Genomic DNA, 24788 nt, shown 5'->3' with positions numbered 1-24788 from the left:
AAATCAGGTTAACATTCTTAATTTTGTTCAAAACTATTAAGTTTAAATTCTCTGAAATGAATATAAAATAAAAAAATAAAAAACAAGTAATGTAGTTTAATTGATTATTTTTATTTAGTGAAATGCTATTTTTTACAACATCTACAAAACCTTTTACATTACAAGATTGTATTGCCCAAAGTAATTGTTTTTTTTAAATTATTAAAGCATCTTTAATTGTCATTAGCAGATCCTCATTCCTAACACACGCTCTACACTTCACCACAATGATGACGTCCAAAAACACTAACATAACACACACTTTTAAATACATTAAACATTAAAAAGTCTCTCCATTTTCTCATCTTGTTAGAAATACATAAAATAGCACTTTATTTAAACATTTACTCTTCAAATTCAGCCCATTTGCAAAGCACACTGTGAAAGAAATTGTTGTTTTTTGTTGGTTTAACTTAAAAAAGTAAGTAACCTGGTTGCCTTAAAATGTTGAGTTTATTGAAATAAAAATTTGAGTTGATACAATGAAGGAAATTTGTTTAATAAATAGAAACTCAGAATATTATTGTATCTGAACCACACAAAAAAATTGATAAATCATGAAAATAGCACAATTTGGCTGCGTCATCACAAATAAAACACACACAATTACCCAATATGCTTACAAAATCTTTTAATAATATTTTAATAAAGGTTGTCGAATCTCAAAAAATGTTCATTGTATTAACTCAAAATTTTAATTTCAATGAACTCAAAATTTTAAGGCAACCAGGTCACTTTTTTTCTAAATCATTTTGTACAGTGCATGATGGGAAGTGAGAGTCCTGTTTGATTGGGTTACTTGATTGAAACCTGTGATTTCAAAATAAAAACATTAAGTTATGTCAAAGAGTAACGGTTTAAAGTCAGTTTAACACGAATCAATGACATTTGAACCAGAAACCTGATATAATGGTGTTAAATCAAGATGAATTGCTTAAATAAAGTGAATGGCATCATAAGTTCATTTTTTCTTTGAGTGTAAATCTCCATCCTCATTAACACGGGTGGACCGCAGCCTTTTCCCACCTTCACCTCACTTATCATCCAGAGGAGGCAATCACACAAAGCTTCTGGATTCAGCGTATTCTTAGACACCATAAATGGTTGCCAGGGACAACAGCTCGAGGCAAAGACGACGGCTCGCTTGGATCAAAACAGGCTCCATTTTGAGCAGCGCCAGTGTGGGCCTCAAAGCGCCGCTCTTAAACAGCCTCTGAAAGGTCGCTCTTTGCATTGGCTAATAGGTTTCCTTAATGTTGTCGTTTCTCATTTTACTTTCAGCGTCTTTGACACTTTGATCGTACGGAGAGAAAGGAAACAGGAAATGGGGGACTGGATTAGGATTAGTTTGTATTTTTTTATTATTAGCATTAAAACAAAATTCAAATCACTGATTCCAGCATGCACCAGGAACCCTTCACCCGGCAGATATCATATTCTCATCATAAACACAGATATCATATTCTCATCATATCATTTTCTCATCATAAATACATCAGCAAATCAAACATAAACTGGATTAGGAAATCAATTCAAACTCCTGTTGCTCATATGACATCTTTTATATTATATATATATATATATATATATATATATATATATATATATATATATATATATATATATATATATATATATATAGTTATTTAACTTTCATTGAAAAGTTTGGACTTAACCTAAGAAATTAATACTTATTCATCAAACACGCATTAAATTGATCAATAGTGACAGTAAAGACATTAATAATGTTACAAAAGATCTCTAATAAATGTTGTTCTTTTGAACTTTCTATTCATCAAAGAATCCTGAGAAATAAAACGTACCACAGTTTCCACAAATATATGACGGTTTACAACTTATAATAATCCTAAATGTGTGTTGATCATCAGATCCTCATGTGAGAATGATTAGTGAAGGGTCGTGTGACTCTGAAGACTGGAGTAATGATGATAAACTCAGTTTTAATCACAGGAATAAATCACACTTTACTATATCTTCATATAGAGAACAGATGATTGACATTAGAATAGTATTTCACTATTTTTCACTGTTTTCAATCAAATAAATGCAGCTTCGGTGCGCAGAAGAGACTTTAAAAACACGCTTTTGAACAGTACACTCTAAAAACTGCTGGGTTAAAATCAACCCAAATTGGGTTGTTTTGGCAACCCAGCGCTGGGTCAAAAAGGGACGTACCCAGCGCTGGGTTGTTTTAACCCAACTAGTTGGGTTAAATGTTTAACCCAGCATGCTGGGTTGTTATTTTAACCCAATTATGGGTTAAAAATTACTACACTGCTGGGTTGATGTAACCCAAAATGGGTTGGAAGTTTAAACTAGAAATTCTAGTAATTAAAATGACTAAAATAACATCTACAGCAATACAGACTTCAGTACACTCTAAAAAATGCTGGGTTAAAAACAACCCAAGTTGGGTTGAAAATGCACCGACCCAACAATTGGGTTGTTTTAACCCAATGGTTGAGTTGTTCTTACCCAGCAATTGGGTTGTCTTAAGCAACATTTAACCCAACCACTGGGTTAAAACAACTCAACCACTGGGTTAAAACAACTCAACCACTGGGTTAAAACAACTCAACCATTGGGTTAAAACAACTCAATTGTTGGGTCGGTGCATTTTCAACCCAACTTGGGTTGTTTTTAACCCAGCATTTTTTTAGAGTGTAATAAAAATATAAAATTTTATTTTTGTTTTATCAAGTAAAATTGTCCATTTGTGAATACATTTTTAAAAAAAATTCCCATCACTCCCTACCCATTGACAAAAATCAATGAGACTTGAAATAACTTGAAGAAAATATGAAGTGAAATCTAAAAACATTTCATTTACATCAACATCTTGCACACAAGATATCATGTGATCGAAATACTCAGAATCAATTGTAATGTAATTGTACTGTAGAAGAAAAGTACAAGTATTTAGAAATAGTAAATATAAAAGAGGAAAGATCTCAGACAGTACAAAAACTGTCATCAAGTGTCAGAAAAATGAACCTTTTGAAGAAAATTTGAAATCTTAAAGCATTTACATCAACATCTTGAGCATACATCATGTGAGCGAAATACTCAGTAATCAATTGTAGTGTAATTGTACTGTAGAAGAAAAGTACAAGTATTTAGAAGTAGTAAATATAAAAAGAACAGCAAAGAGGAAAGGTCTCAGACAGTACAAAAACTGTCAAAAATTAGTCAGAAAAATGAACCTTTTAAAGATTTGAAATCTCAAATTTACATCAACATCTTGAGCATACATCATGTGAGTGAAATACTCAGTAATCCATTGTAGTTTAATTGTGCTGTAGAAGAAAAGTACACATATTTAGAAGTAGTAGTAAACATAAGAAGAACAGCAAAGAGGAAAGGTCTCAGACAGTAATAAAAGTCAGAAAAATTAAATTTTTGAAGAACATGAATGTGAATTTGAAATCTTAAAACATTTCAAAGCATTTACATCAACATCTTGAGCATAACATCATGTGACAATTACTGTTTGTCAGCAAAAATGAAGGCTCGCAAAACTCTCATTGTTGGGGTTTCATCCCTAGAAAGTCCATAAACTAGTTTGTAAAAACTGTTACACTGTGGAACAGTTTCGGGTAGTCTATGTCAAATACATAGAATGCCTTAAAGCAAACATCAACTGCAGCAAGCAATGTATTTTGCTCGAGTGTTGATAATTGCAAAGGCTTTAGGGCATTGGTTATCTCCAAGCATGAGGGAATTCTTTTGAGTCTTTTGAGCGCAGGTTTTTTGAAATAAGATGTAAGAAACCAAATAAAAGCGGCAGTTAAGACTTGAGGCAAAAAACCGTGAATATTTCCATATAAGCTCTTTTCTGACTTTTCCACCTTCCACGAAATCTCTAAATACTCTTGGATAAAAAACAATTGATAACTACTTGAAATTTGTATATTTACTTACCATAAACTGCATAAACGTCTTTTATTCGCTTCCACCTGAATGCGCTAAGAAAATGGCGGCTTCTCCAACTGGTGTCGTCCGTGTTTTTGCGTGACGTGCGTGCTCTCTTTCACGTCCGCGTTCCCAACCCAGCACGCTGGGTTGCAGGTTAAAAACAACTTTCAACCCAAATTGGGTTAAATCAACCCAGCATTCTTACCCAGCAGTTCATTAATGATTGCAATATAAAATAATAATTGTAATCACTGTTTGACTTAAGGATGTTTTTGTTACTTTTTTCATTTGAATTAATTAAATGAAATAAAATAAGGAAAACACATTTAACACTTTTGGAGCGTAATATAAATGCACTAAAAAAACAATAGTTTAAGTCCGTTTTTTATTCTGCCTATTCTATGCAGTTCATCGTAATTAATAAATTGCACTTTTTTATTTTTGAGGTTTTTGTTACTTTTTCATTAGAATAAATAAAATATGTACAACTCATTTAACACTTTCGGATCATAAAATAAATGCATTTCATTGCACTTCAAAAACATTTAAAAAAATTATTCAGTCTATATTCTATGCAGTTCATTGTAATAAATACATTTCAGTGTTTGATTTAAGGACGTTTTTGTTACTTTTTTCATTAGAATTAATTAATAAATAAAAAGAAAAACACATTACACACTTTTGGAGCGTAATATAAATCCACAAAAAACAAAACAATAGTTTAAGTCCGTTTTTTATTCAGTCTATTCTATGCAGTTCATCGTAATTGAGAAATTGCACTGTTCGATTTTTGAGGTCTTTGCTACTTTTAATTAGAATGAATAAAATAAGTAAAACTCATTTAACACTTTCGGATCAGGTCATGTAAAATCTGTCAAACCCAGAGCAGTGTGACGTTTGCCATATTTGAATCTAAATGTATTTTCTTTGTTTCCCGTTTTCCTTCATAGGTTTGACTATCAGGAGCTGCTGCACAACTCCACCTTCTGCCTGGTTCCCCGCGGCCGGCGTTTGGGCTCGTTCCGCTTCCTGGAGTCTCTGCAGGTGAACCGTTTTAAATTGAGCTGAAAATGAATACGGCCGAGAACGCTTCACAATCCCTTTAGAGATGCGTGAAAGGTCTGGTGGATTATGAAAACACTCAGGTCTCGGAGTCTCCCAGATAGACAGCACATTAGCCAGCGAGTGGAAAAACTTCCCAGGCGCGTATATTCTTGGCCCTATATCCCGCTGGTGTGTGTGTGTGTGTGTGTGAGGGCCGGAAGCTCGCGGAGCTGCCCTCGTGAATGGATGAATCCGCAGAACGCTGGCTTTGGCAGCGGCTCGGCCCTCACACTGACTCTCCGCCACTCGTTCTCTCCGTCTTTTTCTCCATATAAGCCCCTCTCTGAGCTCCATAGATCTCTTTTCTTTGGAGGCAGCCAAAGCCACAGAAAGAACTGGCAATTACTAGCACCGCTGAAAGTTCTGGAACAGAAGTTCTCAAACATTTCGGGCCAAGTAGCTCCCAACCAAAGGGTAACATTTTGGGATTTTTAGACTCTAAGCATTTTTGAATCAAAGGTGTTGGCCCGGTATCAAACTCCTGAATCTAGAAATGTTCTCTTTAATGCCTAAATGGACATTTCTAAGCTCAAGCCATAATGCCATACTTCAATAAATATCCATATTCCTGTAATTAAGATTTATCATGCTGCCGCCTCATCAATCCCATTTGCAGATTTAGCATCTAAAAGACACACAGAAAAATGATTTCAAAGCAAAAATCATGTCAAAATTCAAAACATTAAATATGCACTATGTAAGATTTTTTCAGTAAAATATCCAAACACTGCCAGGCCAGACAATATCCCAAATGTTTCCAAATATTTGTAAATCATGAGACAATTACACTATACATATGTATATATATATATAAATAAAAGAGCTGCAACTAACGATTATTTTTTCTGTCGACTAATCTAACGATTTATTTTTTTACGCTTTGAAATTTTTCAACTGCTCACGGTTCGCTTTGTATCACGGTTTTAGGTTGACATTTCAGTACAGTTCGGTATTTGCTATGTTCAGGGGAAAAAGGACTACTGTCAAATAAAAATAAAGAAAATAAGAACAAATAACTTAAATACAAGCAGCAGCACAAATAAATACTATTGAGCAAAGATGAGAATAAAATAAACAATGCTTTTCAGGTGGGTCTAACATTAGTTTTTAGGTAAAGAAATGGAATAAAATAATCAAATGTAAAATCGGCATATTTAACTGTTTAAATTAAAAAAGTAATCCTTATTAAACTTACAAAAGCTATTCAGTCAGGAGCAGTGAGTAATGTCTTTATCTTTTGTTTGACATTAAACAGACAGCAGTGAAGGCTACTGCCCCTTTAAGACCCACGGATAGTCGTCGTATTTTCTGTATAAAGTTCACTTAAGGCATAGAGAAGGCTATGACATTTTGACATACTTTTTGTGTGAGTTTGTCCGTTTAAGCACAGGATTTGAAAGATAACTCAATATTTGCGCACTTTGGGATGAGTGCACAGAGACAGATCTTCTCATTCGCGTCTCCTGGCTACACACGGGTGATGACGGTGAAAATGACTGCTCATATTCGGACGTACGGCAGCACCGCATGCGTTTTACAAAGTTTACAAAGAGAGACCGTTTTGCCCACGTTTTTCTTTTATCGCGGTTGTTGTGTATACCTATAGTGTATACCTGAGGAGTCAGCACGTGTATCCATCGACAAACATACATGCAGCATTATTTTCAAGTTACAACCCATATTAAAGATGCGTCATCAGATGAACCGCGGTGTAAGTGCGTCCTGGGACCTTTTACCCGGGATCCCGGTTGGGAAACACTGGTCTGTATTGATTGACACCGCGCTGGTTTGTTTAGAACTATAATGAGCGCCGTGACCGCGCGCTGCCACGTGATGAAGGCGTGTCGCAACCCTGTTATTCAACTGCTCTGGTTTTAAAAGCTATGTCACGCTAAATGCGCCAAAATGCAATAAAACTTGTTTAAGATTTACGGTCGAATGCAACGCACCGAGTGTGTGTGTGAGAAAGAGACGCGCAAAAGGGCTGAGAGAGAACTTAAGGAAATGCAGCTGAACGAATATGCGTGCGTCTTTTAAATAGCGTAAAAATGAATGAATGACGAATCAATATGTGGCGGCCGTTGTTGATTCTGTGGGGGAATGCCACAAATTAGTCTATGTGTGGGAAACACTGTCTGGCCTCTGTTTAAAGTATTCCCATACTTTTGATATTTGTGGTCTAGGTTTTTGTGATAGAATGGAGAACTTTCTCCATTCCCAGGAGCAGAAGCCAACATTACGCGAGATGATTGTGTGACGCGACCAGGGGCGGAGCCAGACGATGTAAACATTCGGGGCTTAGCCCAAACCTAGGGGGGTCCGGGGGCATACTCCCCCGGGGAGATTTTTTTCCATTTACATCAGCTAAATGCACTATTTTTCAGGCTGTTGGAGATAATAGAATGCCTAAAAATCTATATACTATCTGGGAAAATAAGTTACTCTGTAAAAAAAAAATTCACCCAGTAGAGCCTACAACCTGTTTGGTATTTAACTGTTCTCCAGCTGTAGTGAATCCAAAACACCAAACATGTTAAGAATGATTCATTTTAACTCCTGGCAAATAAAAAAGGCAACCATTATCTGACTATTTTTAAGTTAGCCTGCATAGGTGAAATTGGAATTTGGTGTAAACATCATTATTCATCTTTAGTTCAGTTTGGTTTACTTTGCTTAGCTGACAAATTTGCTACATCACCAATCAGATGTTGTTTTCGGCTGCAAACTTTCGCGGTTGGTTAGTTCTACAAAGGAAATGCCCATATTTGGATTAGACAGCGCTGTGTGTGAGACTGAGAGCTTTATAATGATACCAGGCATGACATGCTTCTGTGAATGGAGACAGCACGGGAGCTCGCGTTAGAATAACTTTGGATGATTTCAGGTAGAAATCTAAAGGCGCACTGTGATAAAATATAATGAAATAACCACCTTAAATGTGTAATGTTGCCTTTTTTATTGTGACATGAAAGCTTACATGTTAAGGGAGTAAACTGGCCCAAAATCTCAAAATTGACTATGTTTTCACCTGTCGTGTCTCGCCTTAATAAGTAAAACCTAACGTTAACTCTAGCTAGCCAGCAATACAGTCATGTAACTCAAGTGTTACAACAGCGGATTCACAAACCTGTAACACTTTCGTCTGATGCATAATCTCTCTCTGGCCGGTGAGGTTTAGTGTTCCTTTAAAAAAAAAAGTGTAGTGTCCATGTTAACGACGCCGGTGAAATACAAAAGCCCGCCAATCCCTGATGACAACGACAAAGAAGATGATGTATATTCTTCTTCGTTAGTTTTTATTGGCTGAGTGATGTGCGACAGTGCCCACTGCCACGCACACACACACACACACACGGTAAAGGAGCTTTTGTTTCATTTTTTGCCGCTCCAGTCTGAAAGACTGAGAGGAAATGAAACAAAATTATTTTTATTTTTTTTGTTTTACTAAAAGATTCGGGGCTTTTGACAAAACATTCGGGGCTTAAGCCCCATTAGCCACCCCCCCGCTCCGCCCCTGGACGCGACGCGGCAACGCATTTCACTAACGTCGTCGTATTTCCGTAGTCGACGTCATCGATGACGCCAACGCGTCTTTGCAGTACTAATATATATATATTTACTCTTAGCTTTTCTCTTAGCAGTGTGAACAAGTGTCACAGCAGCCGCTGAGTGGACGCACAGAGTAACGTCATAACATCATTTTAAACTCACTTAAATGTGTCTAATATGATAAACAGAGCTGCATTACCTCATAATCATGGTAACAGCCGGCGACCGTGTCCCTTCATAATAAAAGTCCCGCTGCTCACGAGGCGTGTGTTTGTGTACCAATCCCCCCAGCCTCGCTCAGCTGCACCACACTCGCTCCTGCTCTGCTTCACACTACAGTAACGTTAATAATCACATCCATCAACAGGATTTCTGCCCGAGTCCTGTCCCGATTCTTTCCCACCGACTCTGAGGTGAAGAACACATGTCCCGAGATTCTGAGCTCAAAACTGGCATCATCAAACTACGCCTTTGTTTTGAATAGGCGACCTCTAGAAGACAGAAAAGTTACATAGTTAAGCTTTTCTCTGAGTGCACCTTTAAAAAAATGGATGTCATTTTAAATCAGACTTTCATATCAATAGTCTGTGTCCGAAACCATAGTGGACGCCATTGAGTGGACTCATTGGGTGCTGCTCAATTCTTATTTATGCATCCTTACTTCCCGTCCTAGCTTCCTTTCCTCACGTCTCGCGAGGACGGAGGAATTTAATCAAGTGAAATGATAAATCCTCGCTCCCTTTGGCATCACTTCGAAGCACTGTCAATTAATGATGACTCTACACCGCTGGATTCAGTTTGCACGTCGGAATTCTTGAATTATTGTTGGTTTTCGGGTAGCCTGACAAGCCTGACCCACATCAAGATGTTTGGTCTGGAAACTCACCATTGATGGCTCAATCCGAGGGGCGGATAAACGGCTGTCTGTCAAACTCCCTCTGCACTCGATAGGACAGCGCTATATCTGCTATATCGCCGTATCCGGTCGGCTAAACTCTGAACACATCTTCCCTTCTTCAGAATGACTTCAGTGCCGTTCTTTGTTCTTTTCTCAGAGAAAAGCTTAACTCAAGTCTTCCAGAGTCGCGGTCAAAGCTGATTCGAAAGACCGCCGCCGTTCGCCAGTTTCTGTGTTGACTAGAAGCACGCAAACGCAACTCAGCCGTCATTATGGCCCCGCCCACCGACTCTATACACGATGTGATTGGCCCGACCAGAGTTTGGCGTTTACAGCTCAGAAGAGTACTGAGAGTTGCTAGACGACACTCATGGCAGATTAGATTTGCTGCCGCTAGGGTGCGTCTAGATTTCTAGGCTAGGATGGAGGAGCGAGGAAACGAGGAGAGATATTGAGAAGCACCCATTCTATCTATGTTTTGAATAGGCGACCTCTAGTGGACGAAAAGTTACAAAGTGCACCTTTAATGCTAATCTTAAAGAGCTTGGAATTATCAATGCCAGACTTGAGATCAAAAGCATCTAAATGCTTATATTGAGGGATGAAATAAAATTAATGAATTAAAATTAGATAAGATAAAATTTGATCAAATAAAATGAAATCAATGCAGTCACAAGTGCGTGTCAAATTATTTACTTTTGATATGAATTGTTATCAAATTAATCATTAATTCAACAGTAATTAATCTAGTTCATTATCCTAACTGTAGGCTATTTATTGCTCATGGCAATTAAACTATAATTAAACTGCAGGATCCCTGTTAAGGAAAGAAATTACATCCTTACATTTATTATTAATCATTATCAGAATAAGCACAACATAATCAACAGTAGTTAATTTTCCTAACTCTAGCCTTTTTCTGAAAAATAAAATAAATAAAATATTGCAGACACAGATGTATAATAAATATATATTTTGATCACCAATTAATATAAATTCATTATACTAACTGTTTATGTGGCAATTAACATAAAATTAATCTAGGATTTATCCATTTAAGGTTTGAATTAGAGCCCTAACCATAAGTGGCTAATTATTATAATGTAATTAACAATATAGACTGGAATAATTTACCTACAGATATTAAATCTAATACATAATTTTGGTGTTCTTAGAATTCGTCGAATAGTGTATTTAGTTGTGTATTTATCTTTTTTTCTTTTGGTGGTGGTGGTGTAATTTATTAATTAATTTATTTGTATTATTTATTTATTTATTGCTGGTTTTTTGTTGTTGTTGTTGTTGATTGTACTGGTGATTGCGTTTTGTATATTGTGATTTGTGTATGTAAGGAGCCCATCGAAAACGAGATGGTACGTCTCAAGGGGTTAATCCCAATAATAAATTCAATATTTTTTTGATTATTTACAATAGTATACCTTTTTTTTGTATCTTGCATAAATAAATACAACTTTAAAATTACAAAATAAAATAGAATTAAATTTTAAAAATAAAATAAAATTTTGAACATGCCTCGTCCAACCGGTTTTATAAATGTATATGGGTCATTAATATATCAATATAAATATGACGTCCCAGCTCTGTAAATTTCCACATGCCACAGAACGACTACACTTTAAAAAATGCTGGGTTAAAAACAACCCAAGTTGGGTTGAAAATGGACAAACCCAGCAATTGGGTTGTTTTTAACCCAACGGTTGAGTTGTTTAACCCAACCGTTGGGTTAAATGTTGCTTAAAACAACCCAATTTCTGGGTTATTCCATTTTCAACGCAACCTGGGTTGTTTTTAGTCCAGCATTTTTTAGAGTGTAGAACTGTTCCAGAAGATCTCCAGATCTCTAATCTCTCTCCGTACACTCTAAAAAATTCTGAGTAAAAATAACCCAATGTTGGGTCAAATATGGACTAACCCAGCGATTGGGTTGTCTTAAGCAAAGATTTCACGCAACTGTGGGATTTAAACAACCCAATTGCTGGGTTAGTTCATATTTGAGCCAACATTGGGTTAAAACAACCCAGCAATTGGGTTGTTTTAACTCAGCGATTGGGTTGTTTTAAGCAACTTTTAACCCAATTATGGGGTTAAAACAACTCGACCAATGGGTTAAAACAACCCAATTGCTGGGTTAGTCCATTTTCAACCCAACTTGGGTTGTTTTTAACCCAGCATTTTTTAGAGCGTGAGACCCTGGATCTCTGCGATCGGTCACCTGAAGCCATTTGTTGAGTTTAGGATGAAAGCATGGCCGCATGTTTGATCTCCGCCCGTTCTTAGGATCGCACTCTCCTGTGATTTAATTAAAAAGACCAGAATACCAGCTCAATGAAGAGAACAGGCAAACAAGGAGTCTGGGAGGAAAAGTAGAGCAACATGAAGATTGAATAGTAAACAAGAGGGATGGTGAGCCGCTCCACTTCAATAAATCATGGCCGCGGCTGCTCCTCTGCTGTTCGGGGTAATTAACACAGCTGTCTGATAAAAACATGGGATGGAGACACGCACAGACCCCTCCGAGACTCCTTACACATCCAACAGCCTTCTGATCACACGCTATATATTCTACCTCATAACCTCGCCTAAAGGGGAAACAGATGCACTATATTTCACTGCATTTGGGGTGAACGTGGACCATCTCTCTCTCCCTCTCTCTCTCTCTCTCTCTCTCTCTCTCTGTGTGTGTGTGTGTGCATGTTTTTGTGAATTATCATGACACAAATGTCTATAATAACATTGGTATGACACAGGTATTACAAGGAGCACTGCAAAAAATGCTTTTCTTACTTAGTATTTTTGTCTTGTTTCTAGTCAAAATTTCTTTTAAAAAAGGACATTAAGAAATTTTTATTAGGCAAGTAAAAATTATTGTCCTGTTTTTGTCTTGGGAAAAAATAACAAAATTAATAGTTTTTGCTCAAAATAAGAAACATAATCTGCCAGTGGGGTAAGCAAAATAATCTTAAAGAATTGTTTGATGTTTGGACTAGAAACGACAAAAATACTAAGTAAGAAAAGCATTTTTTTTGCACTGAGAGGGTGAAATATGTGGACCCAAATGTTATACACATTTGGGTCCACATATTTCACCCTCTCAGTGCAAAAAAAATGCTTTTCTTACTTAGTATTTTTGTTGTTTCTAGTGCCATGGGTATGACACAGGTATTACAGGAGAGGGTGAAATATGAGGACATTACCCATGGCCCCACTTTTCAAAAGGCTTATAAATCACACAGGAGTTTTTTTTTTTTGAGAAAGTAAAAATGCAGAATGTTTCCTGTGATGGGTAGGTTTAGGGGCAGTGTGTGTGTGTGTGTGGGGGGGGGGGGGGTAGGTTTATGGGTAGTGTTAGTGCAGGGGGATAGAAAATACGGTTTGTACAGTATAAAAAACATGTCCCCACAATTCACAAAAACAAACGTGCGTGCGTGTATGTGTGTGTGTCAGCAGATGAAGTGTTTGTGCTGATGCTAATGATCCCTCTCTCTGTCCTCATAGGCCGCGTGTATCCCGGTGTTACTCAGTAACGGATGGGAGTTACCCTTCTCTGATGTCATCCAGTGGAACCAGGCAGTCGTCGAGGGCGACGAGAGACTGTTGCTACAGGTAACAGCCCTTCCCGTCTCTTTCTCCTGCGAACACGAGGATGGAAAAAGCTGTTCATTAAAACATGTTGTAGTTGACAAAAAACATACACATGGCACTTTTTTTACTTCACTATACTCTACTATTTTAATGACCGTTTGCTTAAATGAATGATATGCTGCTCTGTGACATGAACTTTTCATCAATGCATTGAGTGTCATGATGGCATTCATTAATTGTAACAAAAGATTTCTATTATGAACAAAGAATCCCGAAAATCTGAAGCAGCGCAAATGTTTTTAACACTAATAATAAAACCCTCAAATGAGAACGATTTCTGAAGGATCATGTGCACTGCAAAAAACGCTTTTCTTACTCAGTATTTTTGTCTTGTTTCTAGTCCAAACATCTAAACATTCTTACATTAAGAAACATTTACTAGACAAGCAAAAGTAATTGTCTTGTTTTGGGAAAAATAACTCAAATGAAGAGAGTTTTTGCTTAAAATAAGATAAATAATCTGCCAATGGGGTGAGAAAAATAATCTTGTTTTCTGTTTGAATTAAGATTATTTTTCTCACCCCATTGGCAGATTATTTATCTTATTTTAAGCAAAAACTCTCTTCATTTGAGTTATTTTTCCCAAAACAAGACAATTACTTTTGCTTTTTTAGTAAATACTTGATATTTGGACTAGAAACAAGTAAAAAAAAAGTTTTTTGCAGTGAAAACACATAGCAAGAAAATGTGACAATCATATGTAGATTCGATTTTTTGTTAAATACTAAGACTGTCAATAAAATGATTGATTCTCAGATTTTTTTTTAGACTAGTGAAAATTTGTCAGTAATATTATCAAATTCAATATATAACTGAACCACATGATTTACACAGGTATTTTTGTCCCCTCAGGTGCCGTCTACGGTGCGGGCCGTGGGCATCGACAGGGTCCTGGCTCTGAGACAGAGAACGCAGATGCTTTGGGAAGCCTACTTCTCCTCCGTGGATAAGATTGTGCTCACCACACTGGAGGTGAGAGCCGGGTCAGCGGAGATGTGTGTATACAGCGGTGTGTCTGACAGAGAGGAAGGTCTGCCAGGGGAAATTAAACCAGCACAGGATGCCTTACATCATTAGCACATACTTAGTCTCCTGCCCTTAGGTTAATTGGCAAATGAGATGTCAATGTTGCACAGAAGAATGGTTTAACGTCGCCCTCTGCAGGACAACATGTGGAAGTACATATTCTGAAAAGTGTGGTTTTGCTTTGATGGAGACAGGAGAAGCTGCAGCTTGGAGAAATGCGCCAAACAGTTTCCTATAGTTATATCTTGCAGCATTTGTAATTAGGTCATTTTTGTTTAATAGACACACTGCAAAAAATGCTTTTCATACTTAGTATTTTTGTCTTGTTTCTAGTCAAAATATCACAAAAATCTTACTTTAAGAAACATTTACTAGACAAGCAAAAATGATTGTCTTGTTTTGGGAAAAAATAACTCAAAATGAAGAGAGTTTGTCCTTATAATAAGATAAATAATCTGCCAGTGGGTTAAGAAAAATAATCTTGTTTTTTGATTGAATTAAAATTATTTTTCTTACCCCACTGGCAGATTATTTATCTTATTATAAGCACAAACTCTATTAATTTTTTAGTTATTTTTCCCCAAAACAAAACAATTACTTTTGGTCGTCTAGTAAATATTTCTTGTTTTAAGAATTTTTAGATGTTTGGACTAGTTTAGGCCGTTTGACATGCCCATTACTCCAAGCTGCAGTTACCCATACTTCCTTGTGATTATTATCTTCAATGTCTGTCAGATCATAAAGGACAGAGTGTACTCGCACATCTCCAGAAATAAATTCATGTGGAATGCCTTACCTGGAGGGCTGCTGGTTCTGCCCGAATACTCCACGCACCTGGCGCACTACCCCTTCTATTACTTCAACCTGGGTAAGCATAACCTGTAAAGGTTTTTTGGGTCTCAATGTATATTAGGTGGCCATAACTACTATGTTCTTACATCAAAAAATAAGTACAATGTGCTTATTGTGTTAATATTGCATTGGAAATCATTTACTGATATTGAGGTGGGATACGGGTAGTGTTAGGGACAGGTGTGGTGGTGTGGGTCAGTTTAAGGGTAGAGTTAGGGACAGGTGTGGTGGTGTGGGTCAGTTTAAGGGTAGAGTTAGGGTCAGGTGTGGGTCAGTTTAAGGGTAGAGTTAGGGACAGGTGTGGTGGTGTGGGTCAGTTTAAGGGTAGAGTTAGGGTCAGGTGTGGTGGTGTGGGTCAGTTTAAGGGTAGAGTTAGGGTCAGGTGTGGTGGTGTGGGTCAGTTTAAGGCTAGAGTTAGGGACAGGTGTGGTGGTGTGGGTCAGTTTAAGGGTAGAGTTAGGGTCAGGTGTGGTGGTGTGGGTCAGTTTAAGGGTAGAGTTAGGGACAGGTGTGGTGGTGTGGGTCAGTTTAAGGGTAGAGTTGGGACAGGTGTGGTGGTGTGGGTCAGTTTAAGGGTAGAGTTAGGGACAGGTGTGGTGGTGTGGGTCAGTTTAAGGGTAGAGTTAGGGTCAGGTGTGGTGGTGTGGGTCAGTTTAAGGGTAGAGTTAGGGAAAGGTGTGGTGTGTGGGTCAGTTTAAGGGTAGAGTTAGGGTCAGGTGTGGTGGTGTGGGTCAGTTTAAGGGTAGAGTTAGGGTCAGATGTGGTGGTGTGGGTCAGTTTAAGGGTAGAGTTAGGGTCAGGTGTGGTGGTGAGGGTCAGTTTAAGGGTAGAGTTAGGGTCAGGTGTGGTGGTGTGGGTCAGTTTAAGGGTAAAGTTAGGGTCAGGTGTGGTGGTGTGGGTCAGTTTAAGGGTAGAGTTAGGGTCAGGTGTGGTGGTGTGGGTCAGTTTAAGGGTAGAGTTAGGGTCAGGTGTGGTGGTGTGGGTCAGTTTAAGGGTAGAGTTAGGGTCAGGTGTGGTGGTGTTGGTCAGTTTAAGGGTAAAGTTAGGGTCAGGTGTGGTGGTGTTGGTCAGTTTAAGGGTAGTGTTAGGGACAGGTGTGGTGGTGTGGGTCAGTTTAAGGGTAGAGTTAGGGTCAGGTGTGGTGGTGTGGGTCAGTTTAAGGGTAGAGTTAGGGTCAGGTGTGGTGGTGTTGGTCAGTTTAAGGGTAAAGTTAGGGTCAGGTGTGGTGGTGTTGGTCAGTTTAAGGGTAGAGTTAGGGACAGGTGTGGTGGTGTGGGTCAGTTTAAGGGTAGAGTTAGGGTCAGGTGTGGTGGTGTGGGTCAGTTTAAGGGTAGAGTTAGGGTCAGGTGTGGTGGTGTTGGTCAGTTTAAGGGTAAAGTTAGGGTCAGGTGTGGTGGTGTTGGTCAGTTTAAGGGTAGTGTTAGGGACAGGTGTGGTGGTGTGGGTCAGTTTAAGGGTAGAGTTAGGGTCAGGTGTGGTGGTGTGGGTCAGTTTAAGGGTAGAGTTAGGGTCAGGTGTGGGTCAGTTTAAGGGTAGAGTTAGGGTCAGGTGTGGTGGTGTGGGTCAGTTTAAGGGTAGAGTTAGGGACAGGTGTGGTGGTGTAGGTCAGTTTAAGGGTAGAGTTAGGGACAGGTGTGGTGGTGTGGGTCAGTTTAAGGGTAGAGTTAGGGACAGGTGTGGTGGTGTGGGTCAGTTTAAGGGTAGAGTTAGGGACAGGTGTGGTGGTGTAGGTCAGTTTAAGGGTAGAGTTAGGGACAGGTGTGGTGGTGTTGGTCAGTTTAAGGGTAGAGTTAGGGACAGGTGTGGTGGTGTGGGTCAGTTTAAGGGTAGAGTTAGGGTCAGGTGTGGTGGTGTGGGTCAGTTTAAGGGTAGAGTTAGGGTCAGGTGTGGTGGTGTAGGTCAGTTTAAGGGTAGAGTTAGGGACAGGTGTGGTGGTGTTGGTCAGTTTAAGGGTAGAGTTAGGGACAGGTGTGGTGGTGTGGGTCAGTTTAAGGGTAGAGTTAGGGACAGGTGTGGTGGTGTGGGTCAGTTTAAGGGTAGGGTTAGGGACAGGTGTGGTGGTGTGGGTCAGTTTAAGGGTAGAGTTAGGGACAGGTGTGGTGGTGTGGGTCAGTTTAAGGGTAGAGTTAGGGTCAGGTGTGGTGGTGTTGGTCAGTTTAAGGGTAGAGTTAGGGACAGGTGTGGTGGTGTGGGTCAGTTTAAGGGTAGAGTTAGGGTCAGGTGTGGTGGTGTGGGTCAGTTTAAGGGTAGAGTTAGGGTCAGGTGTGGTGGTGTGGCTCAGTTTAAGGGTAGAGTTAGGGTCAGGTGTGGTGGTGTGGCTCAGTTTAAGGGTAGAGTTAGGGACAAGTGTGGTGGTGTGGGTCAGTTTAAGGGTAGAGTTAGGGACAGGTGTGGTGGTGTGGCTCAGTTTAAGGGTAGAGTTAGGGACAGGTGTGGTGGTGTGGGTCAGTTTAAGGGTAGAGTGAGGGACAGGTGTGGTGGTGTGGGTCAGTTTAAGGGTAGAGTTAGGGACAGGTGTGGTGGTGTGGGTCAGTTTAAGGGTAGAGTTAGGGTCAGGTGTGGTGGTGTGGCTCAGTTTAAGGGTAGAGTTAGGGACAGGTGTGGTGGTGTGGGTCAGTTTAAGGGTAGAGTTAGGGTCAGATGTGGTGGTGTGGGTCAGTTTAAGGGTAGAGTTAGGGACAGGTGTGGTGGTGTGGGTCAGTTTAAGGGTAGAGTTAGGGTCAGGTGTGGTGGTGTGGGTCAGTTTAAGGGTAGAGTTAGGGACAGGTGTGGTGGTGTGGCTCAGTTTAAGGGTAGAGTTAGGGACAGGTGTGGTGGTGTGGGTCAGTTTAAGGGTAGAGTTAGGGTCAGGTGTGGTGGTGTGGGTCAGTTTAAGGCTAGAGTTAGGGTCAGGTGTGGTGGTGTGGGTCAGTTTAAGGGTAGAGTTAGGGACAGGTGTGGTGGTGTGGGTCAGTTTAAGGGTAGAGTTAGGGTCAGGTGTGGTGGTGTGGGTCAGTTTAAGGGTAAAGTTAGGTTTGGTGGAGGGGGGATTATGGGGTGGTGTTGTTTTTCAGGGGTTGGGCTTAGCCCCTTAGTTCCAGTGAAACTAAGTTAACTAAATTTTTGTTCTTAATGATTCAACATACTAAGACATTTTGGACAATTTCATGCTCCCAGCTTTGTGGGAACAGTTTGGGGACGACCCCTTCCTGTTCCAACATGACTGCGCATCAGTGCACAAAGCGTCGGTCCATAAAGACATGGTTGAGCGAGTTTCTTCATGAGGTGTCTCACCTAACAAAATCCCCATAAACACACTCCTAAACATTGAGGAATTTCGCAAAATAGCGTCCAAAATAGCGTCCATATTTTGGACACTATTTTGTATGCTATTTTGGACGCAGCTGAAGTGTCCTAAAGCCAAGGATGCTCACTCTCTTTCCTCTGTTGATATAGGGATCAGCCCGGGTCAGGAGTTCACTGCTGTAATTCATGCCACCTCACCTCTGGTCTCCCAGTCTCAGCCAATCATGAAGCTCCTTCAGGTCGTCTCCAAATCCAAATATTGCTCACAGGTCAGTAATATGGAGCTTTACTTATGCAACATTTGCTCGGGGATATTAATGCAGATCTAGATCGATTAAATAGTTGGACACAGTCAAAAGCCAACAGGAACATATCAGCCAGTTCGGTGCACATGCTGTGATAGTGTGTGTTCTTGTCAGATCATCATCCTGTGGAACAGCGAGAAGCCGCCCCCTCAGCGGAGTAAATGGCCGCCTATGCCAGTGCCCCTTATCGTCACAGATGGCAGGAGGAAAGTGAGTACTGAAGTGAGAGCCCAGTGGAGTCGTGTCTGAGCTCTAGCTCTCGTGTCTCGCTCAGCTCTTTTCTCTGACACCTTCTGTGTTCGCAGACGAGCAGCCGTTTCCTGCCACATGCAGCCATTGAGACGGAGGCGGTTCTGAGCCTGGATGAAGACACGGTGCTGTTGACCAGCGAGGTGGGTCTGCGTCTTCATCTCACTCTTGAAGAATTTACTTTAAATAAAGTTGAGAGCGTCTTTTTCTCCATATTGTGACGTATATCCAAGTAAAACGGCCTCTGAAATTAGAAAAAAAATGTAGGGAAGGGCTTGATTTCGTCCTTCGGGAACTGACGGTATCGTTGGAAGTTTTGGCGTTGCTAACAAAATGGAGGCAGATTTGAAAGCCCTCAGCGACAGGCGGGGGTACATTTATTTGATTAAAGATTATAAGGGTAAATACATTTTTTTTTAAATTAATAAAGTGCAAAGATAAATCATTCATAGTAAACACTACAATATTACATATAAAAATATGAATTGTAAAATTTGATTTCATACCCTCGTTAAAACTTGTGTTGCAAAATGGTCACATCTTTCAAAGTATGAAAGCTCCGTCTACAAACAATTATGCATTTGAAATAAGTTATTACATTTACATTTAATCATTTAGCAGATGCTTTTATCCAAAGCGACTTACAAAAAGAGGAGAGCAATAGAAACAACGAAACAAACAAGGCCAACAACCTGTAGAGCTGAGAGAAGTCTCAGTTAATCGAGCACACTACACAATTTATTTATTTTTGACAAACAAACAGACAGATTTATTGGCAAACATTCTTGCTTAAATAAACTCTTCATATTCAAAAATATTAGTAGCCAGTTAGTGTATTTTATATTTGATCTTATCATCGTTTTAACAAGTTTTCATTTCATCACAAGCGTTTACATTTGATCCCGCTAAGTGGTCGCCATCTGGACAACTGAACGGATTTATGTTAACAACAAAATATTAAATTAGGATGTAATAGGTCTTTATTACGGAGTGTAAAACAACTTTCACTTTATCCTCTTATCAATATTTTTGTGATGCATTCATATAAAATCAATCTCAAATAAGGTACTTTATTTACAAGTTTAAGTTTCCCAACATTAATCTTATATTATGAAACAAAGAAACATTGCATTTAAAGGGTTAGTTCACCCAAAAATGTAATGTAAATGTAAAGATTCAAACGTTTATGAATCAGCGAATTGATTCATGATTCAGATCGCCAGTGTCTCGTGATTTCAGCAGTTTGACACGCGATCCGAATCATGAATCAATTCGCTGATTCATAACCGTTTGAATCTTTATTTGAGGATTGAACACAAACGCGGAAGAGAAGCCAATGCTGAATAAAGTCGTAGTTTTTGTTATTTTTGGACCCAAATGTATTTTGGATGCTTCAAGAGACTCTAATTAACCCACTGATGTCTCATATGGACTACTGTGATGATGTTTTTATTCCCTTTCTGGACATGGACAGTATAGTGTGCATACACTTGCATACGCTCTCTAACCCTTTAAAGATTGCATAATTGAAAGGCGAGAGCGCACACATTTATATAGTCTACTGTACAGAAAACAGCATTACACAGTCATTAAAGGGTTAGTTCACACAAAAAATTTGAATTGTCAAATTACAGTTAACAATTACAGTGGTAAACAATTACGTTTCTTACAGTGGCACGGTTAGACAACTTTATCTTGTGAATTCAGGTTACACTGGTTAGACATGTGAACCCGCTAATTCATGTTTTCCTCTCTGATCTGACTCTTCCAGATCAATTTTGCTTTTCATGTGTGGCGAAGTTTTCCCGAGAGGATTGTTGGCTACCCTCCCAGAAGCCATTTCTGGGACCCTGTAAAAAAAGCCTGGGGCTACACCTCTAAATGGACCAACGAGTACTCCATCGTCCTCACCGGAGCGGCGTTTTATCACAGGTAATTGACCACACCTGACATATCCTGACAAGCCGTCTCTCACACTTCATCTGTGACGTGATCAGCGGAGACTCTTGATCATGTGCTGATGCTTCTGTCTCACAGGTACTACCATCACCTGTTCTCTCACTACCTGCCCTCCTCTCTGCGTGCGCTGGTGGATCGCACCTCTAACTGTGAGGATATCCTGATGAATTTCCTGGTCTCCTCTGTGACGCACCTGCCACCGATTAAAGTGGCACAGAGGAAGCAGTACAAAGAGATGCCGACCCTACAGGTGAGGCCCGAGCGAACATTGTGTACTTACAGTCCTTCTCATAGGTTTACTCAGCCTTTGCAAAACATGCAAGCTGAGCCATTCCTCCATATACACAAACTACATGGTGCCAGATATCACAGCACACCTTCAGGTGGAGTCCATGCCCTGATGGGTCAGGGCTGTTTTGGCAGCAAAAGTGGAACTAACACAATATTAGGTCATAATGTTATGCCTGATTGATGTTTATATATGTATGTGGAGGCATTATGTGCCTGTTGGGCATCCATAGTTGGCACATGAGTAATAAATAAGAGCAACAGTTCTCTTGTCAATATAAAAATATCAGGGTGTCAGAAATTTTGGATTATAAGTTTCCAGTAATGATGGCACAACTACAGCCACCGCCACCATTAAACCTGCATTGAAATTCTCTCAGAGAATTGGAAGACTTGGATTCAGAGTTTCTGCATTTAGCAGGGAAAGAGGCAATTAAAGTCTGTAACGTTTCACTTACAGAACAAAATACATAGCCTAGACATCTAGACCCACCCTAGCGGCAGCAAATCTAATCTGCCCGCGATCGATGGTCGTCTAGCAACTCTCAATACCCCTCTGAGCTGTAAACGCCAAACTCTGGTCGGGCTAATCACATTGTGTATAGAGTCGGTGGGCGGGGCTTAACATAATGATGGCCGAGTTGCGTTTGCGTGCTTCTAGTAAACACAGAAACTGGCAAACGGCGGTCTTTCGAATCAGCTTTGACCGCGACTCTGGAAGACTTGAGTTAAGCTTTTCTCTGAGAAAAGAACAAAGAACGGCACTGAAGTCATTCCTAAGAAGGGAAGATGTGTTCGGAGTTTTGCCGACCGGATACGCCAAAAGTTTAATCTTTCAACGAGCTCTGCTTCACCTTCATTGCTCTGGTTGGTGTAGCGCTATCCTATCGCGTGCAGAGGGAGTTTGACTGACAGCTGTTTATCCGCCCCTCAGATTGAGCCGTCAATGGTGAGTTTCCAGACCAAACATCTTGATGTGACTCTGGCTTGTCAGGCTACAAAATACAAGTGCTAAAGAACAAGTTTAAAGACTTCTGTGAACCTCGTAAAAACTTGCAGTACATTAGACATGTCTTCATGCGCTCACAGGGACCCACAGAAATGAATGACGTGTATGTCACAGACCGGAAAATAAAGCAAAAGACTGTGAGTTCAGGGATCTGCACAACTGATTAATTTGTGACCGAATCATGTGTGGCATAAAAGACGATCAATTAAGAGGCCATCTGCTGAGAGAGGCTAGCCTGACGTGGTCATACTCAATTCTAGTCAGTCTGATTCTGCTCCATTGGGCTGTGATTATTAGGCCGTGTGAACCAGGAAAGACCTCAACTGGATAGACCTACAAGCAATCAGAGCAAAAGAGTAAATGACGTATGTTGAGCGACTTATAGTAGTGAAAGGTTTGGATCATTTTACGGACTCGGATCTTTGAATCTACTTCTGCAAAATTAACAAATATTTTTTCAAGTAATTTCGTTCAGTTCAGCAGAATATCATTAAAATATCACATGTTAAATTCCCCAACACATCTAGTACTTATGCAAACGTTGATCACATTTGGAATAAAAAGTTAATGATAAGTTAATGCAGCCAAGGCCAAACTTTAAGAGATAAATTATTTATTAATGGCTTACCTGGGTCTTCAGGCAATCTGTTAGTTCACCTCACCTCCGAATCCCAGGCGTTCTTTCTTTTGTCACTTCACATTTAATCACGTCTGTTTCCTGGAAAGAATAATGACGTTACAGCTCTCATGTCTTCGGGTTCGAGTCGTTAGTTCTGTTATCGGTGTCTGATCTGGGCCATGACAGCCCCATAAGCAATGCATGGAGTCCCGAAAACAGAACTGATTAGTTCAACTCTCGAGTCTTCGTTTTCCAGTCATTTGTTCTCAGCCCCATAGACTGAGTGCAGAAGATCCTGTCCAGATCCGATGGCCTGTAGCTCATGCACATATGACCCACACCGTTCGGACCGGGACTCGAACCCGAGAACGCCGGCATGAGAGTCGGACGCTCTAACAAGGAGGCTAAAGGCTGCAACCTCTAGCCTCAGTTACTAGAGCATCTCTTGAGGTCAGAGCAGTGAGGTTTACTTGCACAGCAACTATTACTAGCTGGCCTTTGTTACACACGGTCAACACAAAATGAACAAACCGCTCTCTGAGACAACTCGTTCTTCCCAAGTTATATTTAAGATTAGTTCAAAAAGAACGAATCATTCATGAACTACGCATTACTAACACACAGTCAACAGAAATCAACTGCCCCCTGGAAGAAGTAGAAGATGATGAGTGTAAACGATATTTGCTGGTGTTGTAAAATATCATTTAAGGATACGCAGAGTATTAACTAACACAATCATCATTTCTGAGAGAAATAGTTCTCAGTTTAGGATTAGAATGAATTCAACCCAAGCGCTTTTTGTTGACGTCAATGCTTACGTTACTCTTTATCATCTGTCCATCATCATCTAAACCCCGTCCTGACAATTTGATTGGTCCGAACAGTTTCGTTCTCCAAAGACAGAAATAATAAAGAAGTAATATTAAAGAAGTAATACTGTCTCCTGTATTATAAACAGTTTCTGTTGGGGCATAATTACTCCTCGATGGATCGAGTCTAGACCGAATTGCCGACCTCAAATGTTTAGGGCGGGGCTAAATTCTGCTGGTATCCAGGCTAGAGAAAGGCAGACCTCTCACTTGACAAAGCCATCGACATCTGAAGGGCCACAGAGATCACATCAAGTCAGAAGAAAATGATGAACAGCAAGATGGAGGTACACAGAGTCAAAGCAGTGAAGCCAAAAAAACAAGATGGTAAATCGGATCCGTGTGTGCTGACAAAAAAAGTAATACAACATAAACAAAAAATCTGCATACTGCTCTTTACTGCTCCCAAAAATGTATTAAAACAGACAACGCTTCGACCCAAGGGGTCTTCGTCTGGCAAGCAACAAGCACAAACAGGCATCATTTATATCTGTGTGAACAATCACACCTGACCTCATTAGTGAACCAATCATCCAATTGTGTCAAAAAAAAAAAACATTATATATATATATATATATATATATATATATATATATATATATATATATATACATACACACACACATATATAATAACAATACTAAAACAAAAAAACAAAAAAACAAAATATCATACAACCCAATATAACAATACTATTGGATGATTGGATAATTGGGTCACTATGAGGTTGTTTTTTGTTTTTGTTGATTTATGCTCTATTGAATCTTGCACCTGCATAAGTTTCACTGGATGTGCGTACAATTTTTCCTTCAAAAAAAGTAATACGGCAACAAACATGAATATAGAAATTGTCCTGCCTTTGGGAAAACATGTAAAACTGCCAAAACAAAAAAAAGAAACACTTCACTTAAATGAACATTTCGAAGAGCCATATGAGTCAGAGTAAAAGGATGCATGCCATTGAACTGAGTGAGGATATGTTCGTCGGAACAGTACATCAATATTAAATATATTACCTTTCAAAATGAAAACTGGAGAGTTTGAGTTTGAGAGTTTCAATTGGACTACACCTCCCAAAATAAAGATTATAATTGATACTGGTGCTGAAGGCAATGCTTTGTTTGAGAGTGCTTACAAA

The 24788-nt window shown here is 39.5% G+C and overlaps 1 protein-coding gene and 1 long non-coding RNA gene across 3 annotated transcripts in view; one reads left to right on the top strand and one right to left on the bottom strand.

Moving 5' to 3' along the window:
* The window catches only part of LOC137047982 (exostosin-1c), a 105657-nt gene that overhangs the window by 78003 nt on the left and 2866 nt on the right, over nt 1–24788 (top strand). For both annotated transcript variants that reach the window (XM_067425924.1, XM_067425925.1), the window contains exons 3-11: nt 4926–5019; nt 13043–13150; nt 14042–14161; nt 14951–15083; nt 18503–18621; nt 18772–18867; nt 18963–19049; nt 20678–20838; nt 20944–21115. In XM_067425924.1, the coding sequence (XP_067282025.1) occupies nt 4926–5019; nt 13043–13150; nt 14042–14161; nt 14951–15083; nt 18503–18621; nt 18772–18867; nt 18963–19049; nt 20678–20838; nt 20944–21115 (1090 nt within the window). The remainder of the gene's footprint in view (nt 1–4925; nt 5020–13042; nt 13151–14041; nt 14162–14950; nt 15084–18502; nt 18622–18771; nt 18868–18962; nt 19050–20677; nt 20839–20943; nt 21116–24788) is intronic.
* Nucleotides 5053–14147, bottom strand: LOC137047994 (uncharacterized). Its single transcript, XR_010899301.1, has 3 exons — nt 14020–14147; nt 13086–13176; nt 5053–5704 (listed from the first exon to the last, which is right to left on the bottom strand). It is a non-coding gene; the product is annotated as an uncharacterized lncRNA (long non-coding RNA).

Source organism: Pseudorasbora parva, chromosome 19 (assembly GCF_024679245.1).
Source record: "Pseudorasbora parva isolate DD20220531a chromosome 19, ASM2467924v1, whole genome shotgun sequence".
NCBI classification, from domain to species: domain Eukaryota; kingdom Metazoa; phylum Chordata; class Actinopteri; order Cypriniformes; family Gobionidae; genus Pseudorasbora; species Pseudorasbora parva.
This window is presented reverse-complemented; position numbering and strand designations above follow the sequence as displayed.